Raw genomic sequence first — 18,111 nt, forward strand, 5'->3', positions numbered from 1 at the left:
TTTGAAACATGGTAATTTTATGCTGATCCTTCAGGCTAACACTAGCTACAAAATCGTTGAATTCAGACAGATACACAATCTGGGTTCAAGTCCATCAAGTTATTTTATTACCAACGAAAGACATTGAGGACAGGTTAGGGATACTTAAGAGTCAAATGAGAAACCATGAATACTCAAATGAAATTGAAACGTTCAAATTGTAGCGTCAGAATGAGCTACCGACCACCTCAAGGTCTGTGGTCACGTACTGAAGCCACGTACTGAAGCTTTAAACTTTCTGAATAATAAATAGTGAAAAGTACTAAGGGGCGATGTCCATTAATATCAATGCATGACTGAAGTGAAAATGTGACTTAAGTGGAAGTTAGGATTCCTAAGAGCTGAATCAATTCAGCTAGTATTAGAATTGGTTATCTAGGTAAGAAAGAGTTTATCAAAGTGGTTGTTTGGTTACATTGGGGTCGCAGCTTGAGACTGGAAATATACTCTGTGTTATGGTGCTGGTGGGTTACAAGACCTTTCAATAAGTTGGGTCAAAACTGGGTTGTGTGTCGGTGCGAGGCTGCTTTGCGGCCTGGGCCAAGATATCCAGCTGGGTCATGAAGGACCGGACCTCCTCAGGGGAACTGTGGGTCCAGGCCAGGGGCAGATGGGCCGGGACCGCCCGCCGATCTGAGAAAAATCACACCCAGCCCATTACATAGTGTTGGCAGTAATCTATTGGCCTTCAGTAAGTGTTACAATGTGCACTGACTGCTGCAGGGAATACATTGGCGTTTTCTGCTCAGCCCTAGTTGTTGATTTAAATGAAGTAAACGTGTAAATGCAATTCATTTAAACATTTTAGGGGATCCCCTCCCCACTGGTACTCAAACACACCGACACACTGGTGCCCACCTTGGAAGAACTTTCCGCTGCGTCTTTTGCCAGCAGTGCGAGACAGTGACAGCCACACCACAGTGTCAGCTCCCTGCTCTGCACTACGCAACCTTTCCCCCATCATCTGGTGGAACTGGGGCATCGATGTAGAAACCGCTGAGGGGAGAGAGATGTCAGCTGACTGCACCAAATAACTGTGTAACAATCAGACAATCTGTTATATTTTGTTATATTTCCAATCAACAATATATTTGCAATCTGTATAAAAGTATCTTCAATCAGTTTCTACCCTAATATACTATACAGTACATGATTCAATGTGTCTGTATACATTATTTTGTGTGTGATTTCTATCTGTATCTAGCCCCTGTCTCCCCATGGTACCTTGTCTGTCTGTATCTATCCCCTGTCTCCCCATGGTACCTGGTCTGTCTATCTATCCCCTGTCTCCCCATGGTACCTGGTCTGTCTGTATCCATCCCCTGTCTCCCCATGGTACCTGGTCTGTCTGTATCCACCCCCTGTCTCCCCATGGTACCTGGTCTGTCTGTATCTATCCCCTGGCCTCCCCATGGTACCTGGTCTGTCTGTATCTATCCCCTGGCCTCCCCATGGTACCTGGTCTGTCTGTATCTATCCCCTGTCTCCCCATGGTACCTGGTCTGTCTGTATCTATCCCCTGGCCTCCCCATGGTACCTGGTCTGTCTGTATCTTTCCCATGGTACCTGGTCTGTCTGTATCTATCCCCTGGCCTCCCCATGGTACCTGGTCTGTCTGTATCTATCCCCTGGCCTCACCATGGTACCTGGTCTGTCTGCATCTATCCCCTGTCTCCCCATGGTACCTGGTCTGTCTGTATCTTTCCCATGGTACCTGGTCTGTCTGTATCTATCCCCTGGCCTCCCCATGGTACCTGGTCTGTCTGTATCTATCCCCTGGCCTCCCCATGGTACCTGGTCTGTCTGTATCTATCCCCTGGCCTCCCCATGGTACCTGGTCTGTCTGTATCTATCCCCTGGCCTCCCCATGGTACCTGGTCTGTCTGTATCTATCCCATGGTACCTGGTCTGTCTGTATCTATCCCCTGGCCTCCCCATGGTACCTGGTCTGTCTGTATCTATCCCCTGGCCTCCCCATGGTACCTGGTCTGTCTGTATCTATCCCCTGGCCTCCCCATGGTACCTGGTCTGTCTGTATCTATCCCATGGTACCTGGTCTGTCTGTATCTATCCCATGGTACCTGGTCTGTCTGTATCTATCCCCTGGCCTCCCCATGGTACCTGGTCTGTCTGTATCTATCCCCTGGCCTCCCCATGGTACCTGGTCTGTCTGTATCTATCCCCTGGCCTCCCCATGGTACCTGGTCTGTCTGTATCCATCCCCTGTCTCCCCATGGTACCTGGTCTGTCTGTATCCACCCCCTGTCTCCCCATGGTACCTGGTCTGTCTGTATCTATCCCCTGGCCTCCCCATGGTACCTGGTCTGTCTGTATCTATCCCCTGGCCTCCCCATGGTACCTGGTCTGTCTGTATCTATCCCCTGTCTCCCCATGGTACCTGGTCTGTCTGTATCTATCCCCTGGCCTCCCCATGGTACCTGGTCTGTCTGTATCTATCCCCTGTCTCCCCATGGTACCTGGTCTGTCTGTATCTTTCCCATGGTACCTGGTCTGTCTGTATCTATCCCCTGGCCTCCCCATGGTACCTGGTCTGTCTGTATCTATCCCCTGGCCTCCCCATGGTACCTGGTCTGTCTGTATCTATCCCCTGGCCTTCCCATGGTACCTGGTCTGTCTGTATCTATCCCCTGGCCTCCCCATGGTACCTGGTCTGTCTGTATCTTTCCCATGGTACCTGGTCTGTCTGTATCTATCCCCTGGCCTCCCCATGGTACCTGGTCTGTCTGTATCTATCCCCTGGCCTCACCATGGTACCTGGTCTGTCTGCATCTATCCCCTGGCCTCCCCATGGTACCTGGTCTGTCTGTATCTATCCCATGGTACCTGGTCTGTCTGTATCTATCCCCTGGCCTCCCCATGGTACCTGGTCTGTCTGTATCTATCCCCTGGCCTCCCCATGGTACCTGGTCTGTCTGTATCTATCCCCTGGCCTCCCCATGGTACCTGGTCTGTCTGTATCTATCCCATGGTACCTGGTCTGTCTGTATCTATCCCATGGTACCTGGTCTGTCTGTATCTATCCCCTGGCCTCCCCATGGTACCTGGTCTGTCTGTATCTATCCCCTGGCCTCCCCATGGTACCTGGTCTGTCTGTATCTATCCCCTGGCCTCCCCATGGTACCTGGTCTGTCTGTATCTATCCCCCGGCCTCCCCATGGTACCTGGTGTGTCGGCCCATCCAGGGTGCATGACGGAGAAGTGGATGGCTGGGTGGTGTTTGGCCCATTGTTCTGTCAGCACCACCTGCTGTCTCTACAGGGGACAACAATATAATACAGTATATAATGTGCTGTTTAGCAGGCCCTTTTATCCAAAGCGATTTACAGTCAAGCATGCGTACATTTTTCATATGGGTGGCCCCGGGAATCTAATCCACAATCCTGGCGTTGCAAGAGCCATGCTTTCCTTACTGAGCCAAACAGTTGGTAGAGCAACACACTGACACTCACTAACTGGATCATATCACACAGGTATCTAACATCTCATCCATGTAATACAATGTTAAGCAGCATTGAGATTCGTATGGGATGAAGACAGTCTTAATGTGTGCTGTACAAAAATCGACTGTAGCCACTAACATTACACAGCCATGCACCCCCAGGCAGGGGCGGTGTGTTCATTAGGGCGATATGGGCGACGCACTGCCAAACGGGAAAAGGAAGGGATTTTTTTTCTAATCAATTATATCACGGCAACAGTAGTTATCAGTGTTCTAATCTAGACGTCTGATCTGCCACTAAATGTCCAATCAGGCTAAAGTCGTGCTTCAAATGGCCCCGCCCCTTTTGGGGCGATTTCAGTCAGGTTGAAAATCGCCCCAGAAGTCTCTCATAGACTCTCATGTAAAATCTTTTTTTTCAAATATCAGAGCTTTCAATACAATCTCTATGGGTTCCGGGAGGGCTTGCACTTACGCGCTTTCGTCATACGTAACATAACCATGAACGTAACTAAGAAAAGAGCTGGTAGCAGCGTCAATCAATTCACGTACTACTGTCAAGATGGCTAGCGTTCAGTGCAACTCGATTGTCTCTTTGAAAGAAGTTCCTTTTTGTCGGCGAACAAATCAAGATAAATTGGCAACGAAACAATTAGGACCTCCCAGACCAAATTTAATAATTCAACAGGTTTCTACTAAAGGGTGAAAGTCCTACACCCGAGGATTTTCCAAAAATTTGTACAAACGAAAAACCTGGCTAGCAGGCTGCGATGTAGCTAATGCAGTCTTCTGCTACCCCTGCTTACTCTTTCACCCTGAAGGCGGCACGGCAGACAGCACCGCTTGAACAGCGACTGGTGTAACGGACATGCACCATCTTTCAGAAAAGATTAAGAAACATGAGCTGTCAAAGACCCACATGGATAGCTGTTTGAGATTGTCTGCTTTGGGGAGAGTGAACATTGCCACTCAACTGGATGAGGGATACAGGCTAGCTGTCCGCCGCCACAACGATGAGGTTAGCAAGAACCGCCACATCCTCAGCCGGCTAATCCAGTGTGTGAAGTTTTGCGGAGTGTTTGAGTTCGCTTTGCGAGGCAAAGATGAAACTGAGGGCTCCACCAACCCTGGTATTTTTCTTGGACTTGTCAACTTTGTGGCACAATTAGATGAGGTGTTTTATGGAAATGCATATTGTTTATGCAGTGTTGAGGAATGTGAAAGAACACCCTTGATTATTTTTACTGTGATAACTTATTTTGCTTTTGTAAGCCAACACTTTTGAGATCAGTCAATAAATGCTTCTGGTATTGACTTATATGCTGCCCCTGTCTTCATGTTGTTGCTGGACATATCTTTTTTTAAATGTGTGTAGGTCACCTAAATCATCAGAAAAATTGCCCCCCCTGAGAATTTTTTCAGGAGCCGCCACTGCCCCCAGCCAAGGTGTGCCTACCACAGTGGAGGCTGCTGAGGGGAGGACGGCTCATAATAATGGCTGAAACGGCACAAATGGAATGGCATCAAAGACATGGAAACCATATGTTTGATGTATTTTATACCATTCCACTAATTTCGCTCCAGCCATTACCACGAGTCTGTCCTCCCCAATTAAGGTCCCACCAACCTCCTGTGCCCTACCATCATTGGAACCCTGTTCTCTGCTCCTACCTTATTCTGGGCGTAGACCATGGTGCCGTTAAAGGGACCTTTTGCAGACTGTAGGTCATCATGTTGGAGCTTCTGGACCAGCATGCCCCCTGATGTTACTGTTATCTGGGTGGACAGGGGGTGGGAACGGGGTGAGAGGGTGGTAGTCACTAGATGGCTATGCCAGAATGGATGAAAGAGACAATGTTGCAGGATATTGGCCAATATTGACTCCCACGGCATAGCCCCACGCAATATCCAGACCATTGGTTTGTTTGTTGTGTGTACTGAGCAAGTGTGTGTGAGAGAGATGGATGGAGAGAAAGTGAATGAGAGTATCTATCCATCCGTGTGTACATATACCCACCACCCTCGGATCCCTGCTCTTCTGAAGTAGTGGAATGAGGCTCTGGGTGAGAAGATACACTCCTGAATGGAAGGGAGGAGACGAGAGAGGAGAGGAGAGGAGAAGAAGAGAGAATTATACCTATACAACTCATTGATCACTCTGTATAGACAGTGAAAGTCTTACCCAGTGTGTTGGTGGCAAAGTTCTTCTCCAGACCATCATCGCTCACCTCTCTCTTGTTCACCATACACCCAGCATTATTAATCTGAACCAACACAGAAACAGCATAACCCACTCAATAATAACTCCATACTCAATTAATATTCACTCCATTCTCAACACACTCAATGCTCCATAATGGAGTTTAGCAAAAAGCTATAAAAAGTGGAAGAGGGAGAGAAAAAGTGTGTGGTGCCTACCAACACATTGAGGGTGGGGTATTGCATCTTAAAGGATTCAGCAAACTCCCACACCTTATATGTCTCGGACATATCCAGATGGTGAACGTATACTTCCTGGAGTGAAAAGTAATTTAAAGTAATACAATAAACGCAGTATGGCAGATGTTGTTCTTTATACTGTATACAGACGAGTTTGACACAAACACACATGCGCATGCACACATACAGTGGGGAAAAAAAGTATTTAGTCAGCCACCAATTGTGCAAGTTCTCCCACTTAAAAAGATGAGAGAGGCCTGTAATTTTCATCATAGGTACACGTCAACTACGACAGACAAATTGAGAAAAAAAATCCAGAAAATCACATTGTAGGATTTTTTATGAATTTATTTGCAAATTATGGTGGAAAATAAGTATTTGGTCACCTACAAACAAGCAAGATTTCTGGCTCTCACGGACCTGTAACTTCTTCTTTAAGAGGCTCCTCTGTCCTCCACTCGTTACCTGTATTAATGGCACCTGTTTGAACTTGTTATCAGTATAAAAGACACCTGTCCACAACCTCAAACAGTCACACTCCAAACTCCACTATGGCCAAGACCAAAGAGCTGTCAAAGGACACCAGAAACAAAATTGTAGACCTGCACCAGGCTGGGAAGACTGAATCTGCAATAGGTAAGCAGCTTGGTTTGAAGAAATCAACTGTGGGAGCAATAATTAGGAAATGGAAGACATACAAGACCACTGATATTCTCCCTCGATCTGGGGCTCCACGCAAGATCTCACCCCGTGGGTTCAAAATGATCACAAGAACGGTGAGCAAAAATCCCAGAACCACACGGGGGGACCTAGTGAATGACCTGCAGAGAGCTGGGACCAAAGTAACAAAGCCTACCATCAGTAACACACTACGCCGCCAGGGACTCAAATCCTGCAGTGCCAGACGTGTCCCCCTGCTTAAGCCAGTACATGTCCAGGCCCGTCTGAAGTTTGCTAGAGTGCATTTGGATGATCCAGAAGAGGATTGGGAGAATGTCATATGATCAGATGAAACCAAGATAGAACTTTTTGGTAAAAACTCAACTCGTCGTGTTTGGAGGACAAAGAATGCTGAGTTGCATCCAAAGAACACCATACCTACTGTGAAGCATGGGGGTGGAAACATCATGCTTTGGGGCTGTTTTTCTGCAAAGGGACCAGGACGACTGATCCGTGTAAAGGAAAGAATGAATGGGGCCATGTATCGTGAGATTTTGAGTGAAAACCTCCTTCCATCAGCAAGGGCATTGAAGATGAAACGTGGCTGGGTCTTTCAGCATGACAATGATCCCAAACACACCGCCCGGGCAACGAAGGAGTGGCTTCGTAAGAAGCATTTCAACGTCCTGGAGTGGCCTAGCCAGTCTCCAGATCTCAACCCCATAGAAAATCTTTGGAGGGAGTTGAAAGTCTGTGTTGCCCAGCGACAGCCCCAAAATATCACTGCTCTAGAGGAGATCTGCATGGAGGAATGGACCAAAATACCAGAAACAGTGTGTGAAAACCTTGTGAAGACTTACAGAAAATGTTTGACCTGTGTCATTGCCAACAAAGGGTATATAACAAAGTATTGAGAAACTTTTGTTATTGACCAAATACTTATTTTCCACCATAATTTGCAAATAAATTCATTAAAAATCCTACAATGTGATTTTCTGGATTTTTTTCTCTCATTTTGTCTGTCATAGTTGACGTGTACCTATGATGAAAATTACAGGCCTCTCATCTTTTTAAGTGGGAGAACTTGCACAATTGGTGGCTGACTAAATACTTTTTTCCCCCACTGTACATGCACACCAGTGGCGTGTCCAGGGGGTGGCCACGGCCCCACCTGAAATCTGATTGGCCCCACCAGAAATACTGAGATCTGATAGGTTGTCTCTGAATATATTAATAATTTTGACCAAGATGCGCACTGACAGCGAGACTCAATCTCATCGGAGAAAGCATCCGAGCGAACAAAACAGCGCCCCTCTGTCTTTGTATGTGTAGCCCATGTATCTGATGCTGTCTGGCAGAAAATAGTATGACATGTCATATTCTTTTTGGCCAGACAGCATCAGATACATGGGCTACAGATACTAAGACAGAGGAGTGCTGTTTGCCTTGCTTGGATGCTTTTTCTGGTGAAATAGATTCAGCCTCTTGCGAATTGAAGGACAATTATGAAACATGGATAGACACGAATGAGAAGTTGGTTTCTTTTTTTATTGTTAAAGTTTTTGGGTAAGCCTGGCTTCCCTTGGCATCCATGAATACACACCACTTTGTAGGCTGAATGTCATTACACTTATGGTGTTTGTAATAGATTCCATTCAAATGGCGGGTGCACAGTGCACTGTTTGGACTTATTTTGGAGTAGACAAACGTGCTCAGGTAACCTACTTAACCTACTTTTTCAAGTGATTTGTTTGACAATCAGATGAAAACATCATGACTGGTTGTATTCATGACACATTAAAAGCTAATACATTTTTACAGTTAAATTACATGTCTTTACTATAAGGCCCATACACATTTTTATCCAAGTGTATGCACACATCCCGTTAAAAAAGAGACCCCACGAAAATCACGGTATAATTCGCACTCTGGATGGCACATTCAAGTGAATGCTAATACCCTTATATAAAATACTGGGTCTGTGCCCCACCTTGGCCACCCCTTTTTAAATGTTCTGGATATGCCACTGATGCATATACACATACAAAACACACACACTCTTATCAGGCTTACTGTGTTCCCCGTCTCCCTGACTATATCTTCTTTGGCCTTCTCAGCTCTCTCCTTGTTCCTGCATACCATGTGGACTGTACCACCTTGCAAACAAAATAGGGGATTTTGGTAAAACAGAATTATTTTACATTTACATTTAAGTCATTTAGAAGACGCTCTTATCCAGAGTGACTTACAAATTGGTGCATTCAACAATCATGATACTTCTGCATGACAGCATTACACAGTGCAAGGGTGGTGGAACTGCCTTCCTGACCAATCTCTGGTTTCGTACCTTTCTTAGCTATAGCCATGGCGGTGGCTTTCCCTATGCCACTGTTAGCCCCAGTTATCATGAAGGACCTTCCTACCACAGCCACATCCAGCTCCTTGGCCACAAAGTGTTTAGCTGCTTGCTCATAGCCACTCCTGTTGGGAAACACAACACACCAATCAATCAATTCATGAACCAATCTGTCTAATGCAACAATCCCATCACATTGAATGTTGAAGTAGACATACTTTTTCTTTGCAATGACATGAAAACCCAAAGAGCAAATTTCACTGAAATACATTCAGCCTAGAGTTTGATGTCAGGATTCTTCTCTCAGCTCTTATAAAACGAGTCAGCTGTTGGGGTGACTAAAGGAGAAGGCAACCTCAAATGACAAGACACTTCATCTGTCAATGGGACTATTGTAATGTGAGTGAAAAGAGGGGTGTGTGTGTGTGTGTGTGTGTGTGTGTGTGTGTGTGTGTGTGTGTGGCTGGTAGTGCCATACAGTGATCTAAATTTGCATATAGCCTACTGTAACAGTAGGAGTAATATCCTTGCAGATGATCATCAAATAGAAAAAGATTTCATCATTATTATAAACGAGGAGCAACATAGAATACTCTGAGACATGGGTACTTGTTTACACTTTGCAAACAGTTTCTCCCCCAACTACCTTCTCATCTACCCACAAAGAAAATGCCTACCTTCAAAAAACAACTACTTTCTCATATCCCTAAAAAACAAAATACAACAGATTTATGTCACCATTTTCCAATTAACTGACCTTGTGTATTCGTGAATTCCTTTGAGAAACCAGACGATATTGCGATAGAAAGACATTTCTTTTCATGATCAAGTGCTCTCTTCTCCAAAGCCTGTTGAGTTGTGGCCAGTTTGCCAAGCCCACTGTAGCATGGACTGTGACAGACAAACGTCACGTGTGCCTACTAGTTCATTTGACAGTTTAGTGTTGCCCTCTCTAGTCTTTTCTGAGAACAACTGCACTAGCCTATAAAACACTTTGTCAGGTGACACAATCATTCGTTGATTCTTTTGGCTACTTTAAAAAAATATATTTTATATACAAATGTAAAACATATAGGCCTACGTCTGCTCTGCACATGATCAGTTTATCAGTGCTAAAACAAAAAAGCTAAACTGCATAATAACCTCAGTAGCCATACTGGTAATGTAATTTTAACACTTTTAATTTAGCACATTTTGCATCCGTAGGCTATAGGTCTAGTCTAGTACAGTATCACCTCAGATATTATCAAAGGTACTGTACAACTCCTGAACAGGTGTAATGCTGACAACCAATCCAGAGGCCGAGAATCGGTGACGTAGCCTACACAGGGCTATTCCTGCAGGGAATGGTCAGGAGAGAATCGTTTTTCCATTTTCTTTTCGGAGGTCGGAGACAGCGTCAAGGGTGGAACGACGACAGCTATGCGCTCTTCAAGTTGTCTGACACGCTGTGCAAGGGTGAAATTATTTTACTAACTTTTATTTATCATTGACGACTGGAATTGGACTCAAACTATCCTCAAAATGGTGAGTTCGTTTTCAGGTGCATGACCCGTCGTTCTAACTTAGTGTTGAGTCAGACTATTCCGACGGTCACTGGACTGCACCTGTCGCTACGACAAGGTGATTGTTTAAAATGTCTGAGTCAGTTTAAACTGTATACCGGATTGGTATTTGTCAGTAATCGTTTGCCCTCTATACACTATAATGATCTTACATTTACATTTTAGTAATTTAGCAGACGCTCTTATCCAGAGCGAGTGCATACATTTTTTATACTGGCCCCCCGTGGGAATCGAACCCACAACCCTGGCGTTACAAGCGTCATGCTCTACCAACTGAGCTACAGGAGGCCTTAATAATGATGAACTATGACATAATTGCATAGTTTATTTCTAAATGTTAGGTGTGTTTTTTATTTCCTCGAACTGGTCTCCCTGCCGAACAGGTTTCAAAACTTAACGCTTGGCTGGTGACTCTGCAGCCCTGGTGACAGTTGAAACCTGGGTCAGGTTTATTTGCCTATATAGGCTACCAGCACCTTAGGTGTCATAGCTTATTTGGGACTCTGCACAAAGTATCTGCCGTGTCCTTTCATTATCTTTGAATATACAGTATCTCTAAATATTTTTTTGGACAGGTATAGAGTTTTCATTATAGAATACCTTGCTTTTCTGAGTAAACTTCTGGGTCTATATTATTTATGTACCTACACTGTCTGTCCTTCCTTGTCAGACCAAAGAATCCCTCAAAAGTCCCTGAAATATGAATGCTTTCTTTTGCCTTTCATTGACAACAATACACATCTGCAGTGCAAGGTTGAAAAAAAACAAATGTATTCTGTTAAATTAACTTGAACTGTAGTTTGTAGTCTGTACATACTCTATGTTCTTGTCAAACCAAAGAATGGATCAAATGGCCCTAATGGCTTTGCTGGCGCTGCCGGGTGTCTCACTTCAACAGTTGACAACAATACACATTGCCCAGATATTCCAGTCAACTGTGGCCCTGAAGTCAATAATTGCAGGAAAATGAAACCAGAGAGCCTTTTGCCCTAGTCGCTCAGATCCTAAAACGAATATCACGTCATAGCTGAACAAAGCAAGGAAACACACTCTCTAAACAGTATGAATACATCTCCTCAACTCTCTTGGAAATAAAACTGTAGCACTAAACAAAAGAGGTTGGGTATCTATCTGCTTACCTCTATCTGCTTGTCCTTTTGCCACCGCGAATGCGGCAGTGCGTTGCTGCACTCGTCTTCGTCTCATGCACGAGCTGTCCACCGGCACCGAGCAGTGAGTTTGAAATGAATACCGCCAGTAGTAGGTTACTTTGGATTTCTAGCATGTGTTGTCTCACGGTCAGGGACAGGGAAGAGGGGAAACTGCAGTTTGACTGTTTGTCATTTAGCTTGTTTTGACAGAATATCCTAGCTAACTAGCTGATTCATCCAGCCTACATTAGAGATGATCAGAAGAAGATGATGTAGCACACTCTGTAAGTGTTTCTAGCAAAGATACTTCACTAATTCCCTTTCAACCAAACTCTGCATTCCACAGTAAGATCATCATACCAAAGGTCAAGCGTGGTGGTGGTGTGATGGTTTGGGGATGCTTTGCTGCCTCAGGACCTAGACGACTTGCCTTAATAGAAGGAACCATGAATTCTGCTCTGTGTCAGAGAATTCTACAGGAGAATGTCAGACCATACGTCTGTGAGCTGAAGCTGAAGCGCAGCTGGGTCATGCAGCAAGACAATGATCCAAAACACACAATCAAGTCTACATGAAAATTGCTAAAAAGCAACAAATTGGAAGTTTTGGAATGGCCTAGTTAAAGTCCAGACCTAATCCCAATTTGAGATGTTGTGTCAGGACTTGAAACGAGCAGTTCGTGCTTGAAAACCCACACGTCACTGAGTTAAAGCAGTTCTGCATGGAAGAATGGGCCAAAATTCCTCCACAGCGACGTGAGAGACTGATCAACAACTACAGGAAGCATTTGGTTGGAGTCATTGCAGCTAAAGGTGGCACAACCAGTTATTGAGTGTAAGGGCGCAATTACTTTTTCACACAGGGGAATTGGGTGTTGCATAACATTGTTTATGAAATAAATATGTAATTGTTGTGTTATTTGTCCACTTATGTTCCCTTTATCTAATATTATGTTTTGGTTGAAGATCTGATAACATTCAGTATCACAAATATGCAAAAGTAGAGAAAATTAGAAAGGGGGCAAATACTTTTTCACAGCACTGTACATATTCTTTGGAATAAACACAGATTGTCTGGCCTTACTCATTGATAACCACTGATCTGACATGACAGCATTGCTGTTATTGCTGAATCGTGTAATCCTTACTTTCGCCTAACTATCTGACCATGTTAAGTCAGTGTTTACTTGAAGGAAGGAAGGAAGGAAGGAAGGATGCATTCTCAAAATATTGGAACCCAGCATCCTTCCTGGCCTATATTTCTCTCTCCTCTCTGTGTTCTTACTGTGGTCCTGTATGGCTCAGTTGGTAGATCATGGCGCTTGCAATGCCAGGATTGTGGGTTCGATTCCCTGGGCCACCCATACGTAAAATGTATGCACGACTGTACATCACTTTGGATAAAAGCGTCTGCTAAATTACATTATTATTATATTACTAACCTTCTGGTGCGTCTTGTCCTGTAGATGCATTTCCTGCTGCTCTTCAGTCGCCAGGGCAAGCTCCGCCTCCCGAAGTGGTTCACGCCAATCCCGGAGCGAGAGAAGAAGAAGATCGTCAGGGACATGACCACCATGGTGTTGGCACGGAAACCACGCTCCTGCAACTTCCTGCACTGGAAAGACCTGAAGATCGTCTACAAGAGGTGGGAAGGGAAGGGAATGAGGGAAGGGAAGGGAAGAGGAGAGGAGAGCACACTGCTTGCTATTCATCTAAGGTTGCTTCTCAAAAGTCTAAAGTCGCTTCCTCTTCTTCATATTCAATAATCTGAACTCTTACTGTACTGCTGTATTACCCTGTTATTCCTCTCTCTCTGTCTCTCTGTCTCTCTGTCTCTCTGTCTCTCTGTCTCTCTGTCTCTCTGTCTCTCTGTCTGTCTGTCTGTCTGTCTGTCTGTCTGTATGCTAGGTATGCCAGTCTGTATTTCTGCTGTGGTCTGGATGCTGAGGAGAATGAGTTGCTAGCCCTGGAGGTGCTGCATCGCTATGTGGAGCTGCTGGACAAGTACTTCGGCAACGTATGTGTCTCTCACACAGCACTCTATTTTTGTTGATCTCTCTCTCCCCCTCTATTTATCTTTTTCAACAAACTGCACTGTCCGCATAGTATACATTGCCTTCGGAAAGTATTCAGACCCCTTGACTTTTTCCACGTTTTGTTACGTTACAGCCTTATTCTAAAATTGATTTAAATTGTTTTCTTCCTCATCAATCTACACACAATAGCCAATAATGACAATGCAAAGACAGGTTTTTAGAAATGTTTGCTCATTTATTACAAATAAAAAACTGAAATCACATTTACATAAGTATTCAGACCCTTTACTCAGTACTTTGTTGAAGCACCTTTGGCAGCGATTACAGCATCATGTCTTCTTGGGTATAAATAAATATGCCATTTAGCAGACGCTTTTATCCAAAGCGACTTAGTCATGCGTGCATACATTTTTGTGTATGGGTGGTCCCGGGGATCGAACCCACTATCTTGGCGTTACAAGCGCCGTGCTCTACCAGCTGAGCTACAGAGGACCACGGTATGATGCTAAAAGCTTGGCACACCTGTATTTGGGGTGTTTCTTCCATTCTTCTCTGCAGATCCTCTCAAGCTCTGTCAGGTTGGATGGTGAGTGTTGCTGCAAGCTATTTCCAGGTCTCTCCAGAGCTGTTCGATCGGGTTCAAGTCTGGGCTCTGGCTGAGCCACTCAAGGACATTCAGAGACTTATTCTGAAGACACTCCTGCATTGTCTTGGCTGTGTGCTTAGGGTTGTTGTCCTGTTGGAAGGTGAACCTTCGCCCCAGTCTGAGGTCCTGAGCGCTCTGGAGCAGATTTTCATCAAGGATCTCTCTGTACTTTGCTAATTTCATCTTTCCCTCGATCCAGACTAGTCTCCCAGTCCCTGCCGCTGAAAAACATCCCCACAGCATGATGCTGCCACCACCATGCTTCACCGTAGGGATGGTGCCAGGTTTCCTTCAGACGTGACACTTGGCATTCAGGCCAAAGAGTTCAATCTTGGTTTCATCAGACCAGAGAATCTTGTTTATCATGGTCTGAGAGTCTTTAGGTGCCTTTTGGCAAACTCCAAACGGGCTGTCATGTGCGTTTTACTGAGGAGTGGCTTCCGTCTGGCCACTCTACCATAAAGGCCTGATTGGTGGGGTGCTGCAGAGATGGTTGTCCTTCTGGAAGGTTCTCCCATCTCCACAGAGGAACTCTAGAGCTCTGTCAGAGTGACCATCGGGTTCTTGGTCACCTCCCTGACCTAGGCCCTTCTCCCCTGATTGCTCAGTTTGGCCGGGCGGCCAGCTCTAGGAAGAGTCTTGGTGGTTCCAAACTTCTTCCATTTAAGAATGATGGAGGCCACTGTGTTCTTGGGGACCTTCAATGCTGCAGAAATGTTTTGATACCCTTCCCCAGATCTGTGCCTCGACACAATCCTGTCTCTGAGCTCTACGGACAATTCCTTCGCCCTCATGTCTTGGTTTTTGCTCTGACATGCACTGTCAACAATGGGACCTTATATAGAGAAGTGTGTGCCTTTCCAAATCATGTCCAATCAATTGAATTTACCACAGATGGACTCCAATCAAGTTGTAGAAACATCTCAAGGATGATCAATGGAAACAGGATGCACCTGTCGAGTCTCATAGCAAAGGGTCTGTATACTTATGTAAATAAAACATAAATAAAAAAGATACATTTGCAAAAATGTCTAAAAACCTGTTTTCGCTTTGTCATTATGGGAAATGATGTGTAGATTGCTGAGGATTTTTTTTATTTAATCCATTTTAGAATACGGCTGTAATGTAACAAAATGTGGAAAAAGTCAAGTGGTCTGAATACTTTCCGAAGGCACTGTATATTGTTTAACACCATAAACTGATTTGTGCTAGACTGGACTCTACTTCTTGAACCTTGGGTCATTTTCTCTTCCTCTCCCAAGGTATGTGAACTAGACATCATCTTTAACTTTGAAAAGGCTTGCTTCATCCTGGATGAGTTTCTGTTGGGGGGAGAGGTACAGGAGACGTCCAAACAGGTCGTGTCCCGCTCCATCGAGGCCTCAGACATGCTACAGGAGGTGAGCGAGATACCACGCTCAGGGTAGATGTTGCCTGTTCACACTGATCTAGGATCAGTATTTCCGCTTCCAATCTTAACTGAGACTATTTGGGGAAGAATTGCAAAAACTGACCTTGGATCAGTGTCTAGAAGCAACATCGTAAACACTTTATCTTACGGTCTGATATTTACCTGGCTTTTACATATGATTTGCCTGGTACAATTATTATAATTACATAATAATTAGCTAATAATTAACTTAATGTTTATTTAGGATTTATTGCACCATTTAGTAACAAGTAGCTCCCAATTTTAATGAATTCTTTACTGAAAAGTACCCATTTTACCCTATAATTCCTTAGTAAAAACCTGGTAAAAGTGGACTGTTGAAATGGTGTAAATGTCTCATGGGTTGAATGTGCAGTGCTGCTGACTGACTCCTGATGAGCTCTCTTCTGTCTCATAGCTAATAGGCTTCCCTACATGACCCATATTAACTGGTGGAATTACTTATGGTCCTATTATCCTCTTTCTCTGTCTGTATCTCTCTGTCTTTCTCTCTGTCTCTCTGTCTTTCTCTCTGTCTGTCTGTCTCTCTGTCTCTGTCTGTCTGTCTCTCGTGAGAGACCGAACCAATTTAGATTATTCTCGCTCTCTCGTTGCTGTAGGTCTGTGTACTCGGCATGTTAGCGTGAAATGGGGCTGAAGGTAAAAACGTTTGCGGTATGCTATTGGTCGTTCCAATTACTGGTTGTTCTGATACAACTGAAAAGGAAATGTAACATAATTTTACTACACTTGACATAGTCCACAAACAATAAGTTCATCTTTGAATTTGACATTTTGTCAGTGCTTATAAATTCCACCTGCTAAATAGTTGCATTGTAAATGTTGAGTACTTTTATTTGACTATTAGCAAACAAATACAAACCTTGAATCAAGTACTCGAGTACTCGCGCCCATCCCTAGTTTATAATAATAATAATAATAATAATATGCCACTTAGCAGACGCTTTTATCCAAAGCGACTTACAGTCATGCGTGCATACATTTTTGTGTATGGGTGGTCCCGGAGATCGAACCCACTACCCTGGCATTACAAGCGCCGTGCTCTACCAGCTGAGCTACAGAGGACCACAGTTTCACGATCTTCTTGCTTAGGAAATACAACTAACATTTTGATCCTAATCCCTATTGCATGCTATCTGAACTGTTGCATTTTAATCTTCATCACCCTCATCATCATTGCTTTAGGCTGAGATTGACAACAGTGATTATGATCTGGAGCTTGGATGGCCTTGAATTTGGACAAAGGTTAGACGCTAATGATTGTATTAGTAGCATAGTACCTTGTGTAAACGTTCTATGCTTATGTCTTAACGGATGTGAGATGCATACAAAGATGTTATGTAGGTGTGGCTGTGAATATTCATGACATTAAAACAAGGCTTGTTGATATGGAGATCACACAATTAATTCGTCCCTCTGTGCATCTCTCCTCTCCAGACCATGGAGGAATACATGAGCAAGCCTGCATTCTAACACTGGAAAAAGGGATCTACACACAGAAGGAGGAATTTGGAATACAGGACCATTCCAGAACTGGAAGTCTTGCTACTGTACAGAATCCATGGAATGATGAGTTCTAGATTTCTATGACTGAATCTGTCTGCTGAGGCAGGCATGACGTTTTATCCTGGATTGAGTGTTCTAAATACTGCGTTCTCTATCACACTGGAAAGATAATGAAGAGACATTACTTTAGCTGTTATTATTGTATATTGATACGATCACCTATCCCCCTGGATCATTGAAGTAGTTACTGATAACTGTGGTTATGACAATCATAATATATCACCAAGAAGTGCTTTTGAATCAATACTTTATTTCTTAAATGACATGTGTATGTAAGATATATCGAAATTGAAAAAGTGCCTCTTTATAATATGTATTTGAAGTTGTGTTTTAAATGTATCTTGTAGACTAGCCTTGTTTTGTATAATCTTGGTTGGGACTAGCCTTTTTGGAAAAGGAATGATTATTTATGTGGGTGAATGTCACTGTTTGTTTTTTTTATAACTAATTATTGATCTTGAATGTTGAAGACTTTGGAATTAAAATATGTATTTTGATACAGAAGCTTCTGGTGATTTGTATTTCTGTTGTAGGCTAGACTATTTAATGTTCATCATTGTTTTGATGTTTTATCTGCAGGAGCTGTCCATGGTCCTGAAGTTAGATTTTCAAACTAGTTCACTTTTAAGCGCACGATAAGCTTTGATAAAACAAGCACATTTATCTGTATATTTTTCATTTATAGGCAACCACTGACTCTTTACTTTCTCTAATCTTACCTTGAATTTGTGTTGATTCTGCCTC

The 18,111-nt window shown here is 43.9% G+C and overlaps 2 protein-coding genes and 1 non-coding gene across 7 annotated transcripts; 1 reads left to right on the plus strand and 2 right to left on the minus strand.

Moving 5' to 3' along the window:
* Window positions 1-84: 84 nt before the first annotated feature.
* On the minus strand, window positions 85-11,715 carry LOC121581297 (dehydrogenase/reductase SDR family member 12). 3 transcript variants are annotated; one of them, XM_041896817.1, is made up of 10 exons: window positions 11,659-11,715; window positions 8,946-9,079; window positions 8,672-8,754; window positions 5,918-6,013; window positions 5,682-5,763; window positions 5,517-5,578; window positions 5,171-5,275; window positions 3,222-3,312; window positions 898-1,035; window positions 85-672 (listed from the first exon to the last, which is right to left on the minus strand). In XM_041896817.1, exons 2-10 carry the CDS (start codon window positions 9,004-9,006, stop codon window positions 521-523), a joined length of 870 nt encoding a protein of 289 aa, XP_041752751.1. In that variant the 5' UTR covers window positions 9,007-9,079; window positions 11,659-11,715; the 3' UTR covers window positions 85-520. The 3 variants fall into 3 exon arrangements, with proteins under 3 accessions (XP_041752751.1, XP_041752749.1, XP_041752750.1); XM_041896815.1 differs by lacking the exon at window positions 11,659-11,715 and adding an exon at window positions 9,712-9,824; XM_041896816.1 differs by lacking the exons at window positions 5,918-6,013; window positions 11,659-11,715 and adding an exon at window positions 9,712-9,824.
* LOC121581299 (AP-1 complex subunit sigma-3) lies at window positions 10,316-17,871 on the plus strand. 3 transcript variants are annotated; one of them, XM_041896818.2, is made up of 6 exons: window positions 10,316-10,412; window positions 13,136-13,314; window positions 13,578-13,686; window positions 15,614-15,751; window positions 16,987-17,046; window positions 17,239-17,871. In XM_041896818.2, exons 1-5 carry the CDS (start codon window positions 10,377-10,379, stop codon window positions 17,032-17,034), a joined length of 510 nt encoding a protein of 169 aa, XP_041752752.1. In that variant the 5' UTR covers window positions 10,316-10,376; the 3' UTR covers window positions 17,035-17,046; window positions 17,239-17,871. The 3 variants fall into 3 exon arrangements, with proteins under 3 accessions (XP_041752752.1, XP_041752753.1, XP_041752754.1); XM_041896820.2 differs by having other exon boundaries at window positions 10,321-10,481; XM_041896819.2 differs by lacking the exon at window positions 16,987-17,046.
* trnat-ugu lies at window positions 10,734-10,809 on the minus strand. Its single transcript has one exon. It is a non-coding gene; the product is annotated as a tRNA-Thr (tRNA).
* Window positions 17,872-18,111: the final 240 nt, after the last annotated feature.

The sequence above is a fragment of the Coregonus clupeaformis genome, chromosome 14, assembly GCF_020615455.1.
Source record: "Coregonus clupeaformis isolate EN_2021a chromosome 14, ASM2061545v1, whole genome shotgun sequence".
Classification (NCBI taxonomy): Eukaryota; Metazoa; Chordata; class Actinopteri; order Salmoniformes; family Salmonidae; genus Coregonus; species Coregonus clupeaformis.

Excerpts from the sequence above, each read along its gene's own strand:
- LOC121581297 (XM_041896815.1), bottom strand. The coding sequence starts at position 9,767 with ATGTCTTTCTATCGCAATATCGTCTGGTTTCTCAAAGGAATTCACGAA. Across the intron at positions 5,764-5,917 it reads ACCCCACCCTCAATGTGTTG|ATTAATAATGCTGGGTGTAT; the intron begins GTAGGCACCACA and ends GTGTTGGTTCAG. Across the intron at positions 1,036-3,221 it reads TGGATGGGCCGACACACCAG|CGGTTTCTACATCGATGCCC; the intron begins GTACCATGGGGA and ends CTCTCCCCTCAG.
- LOC121581299 (XM_041896818.2), top strand. The coding sequence starts at position 10,377 with ATGCGCTCTTCAAGTTGTCTGACACGCTGTGCAAGG. Across the intron at positions 10,413-13,135 it reads GTCTGACACGCTGTGCAAGG|ATGCATTTCCTGCTGCTCTT; the intron begins GTGAAATTATTT and ends CTTGTCCTGTAG. Across the intron at positions 15,752-16,986 it reads CCTCAGACATGCTACAGGAG|GCTGAGATTGACAACAGTGA; the intron begins GTGAGCGAGATA and ends TCATTGCTTTAG.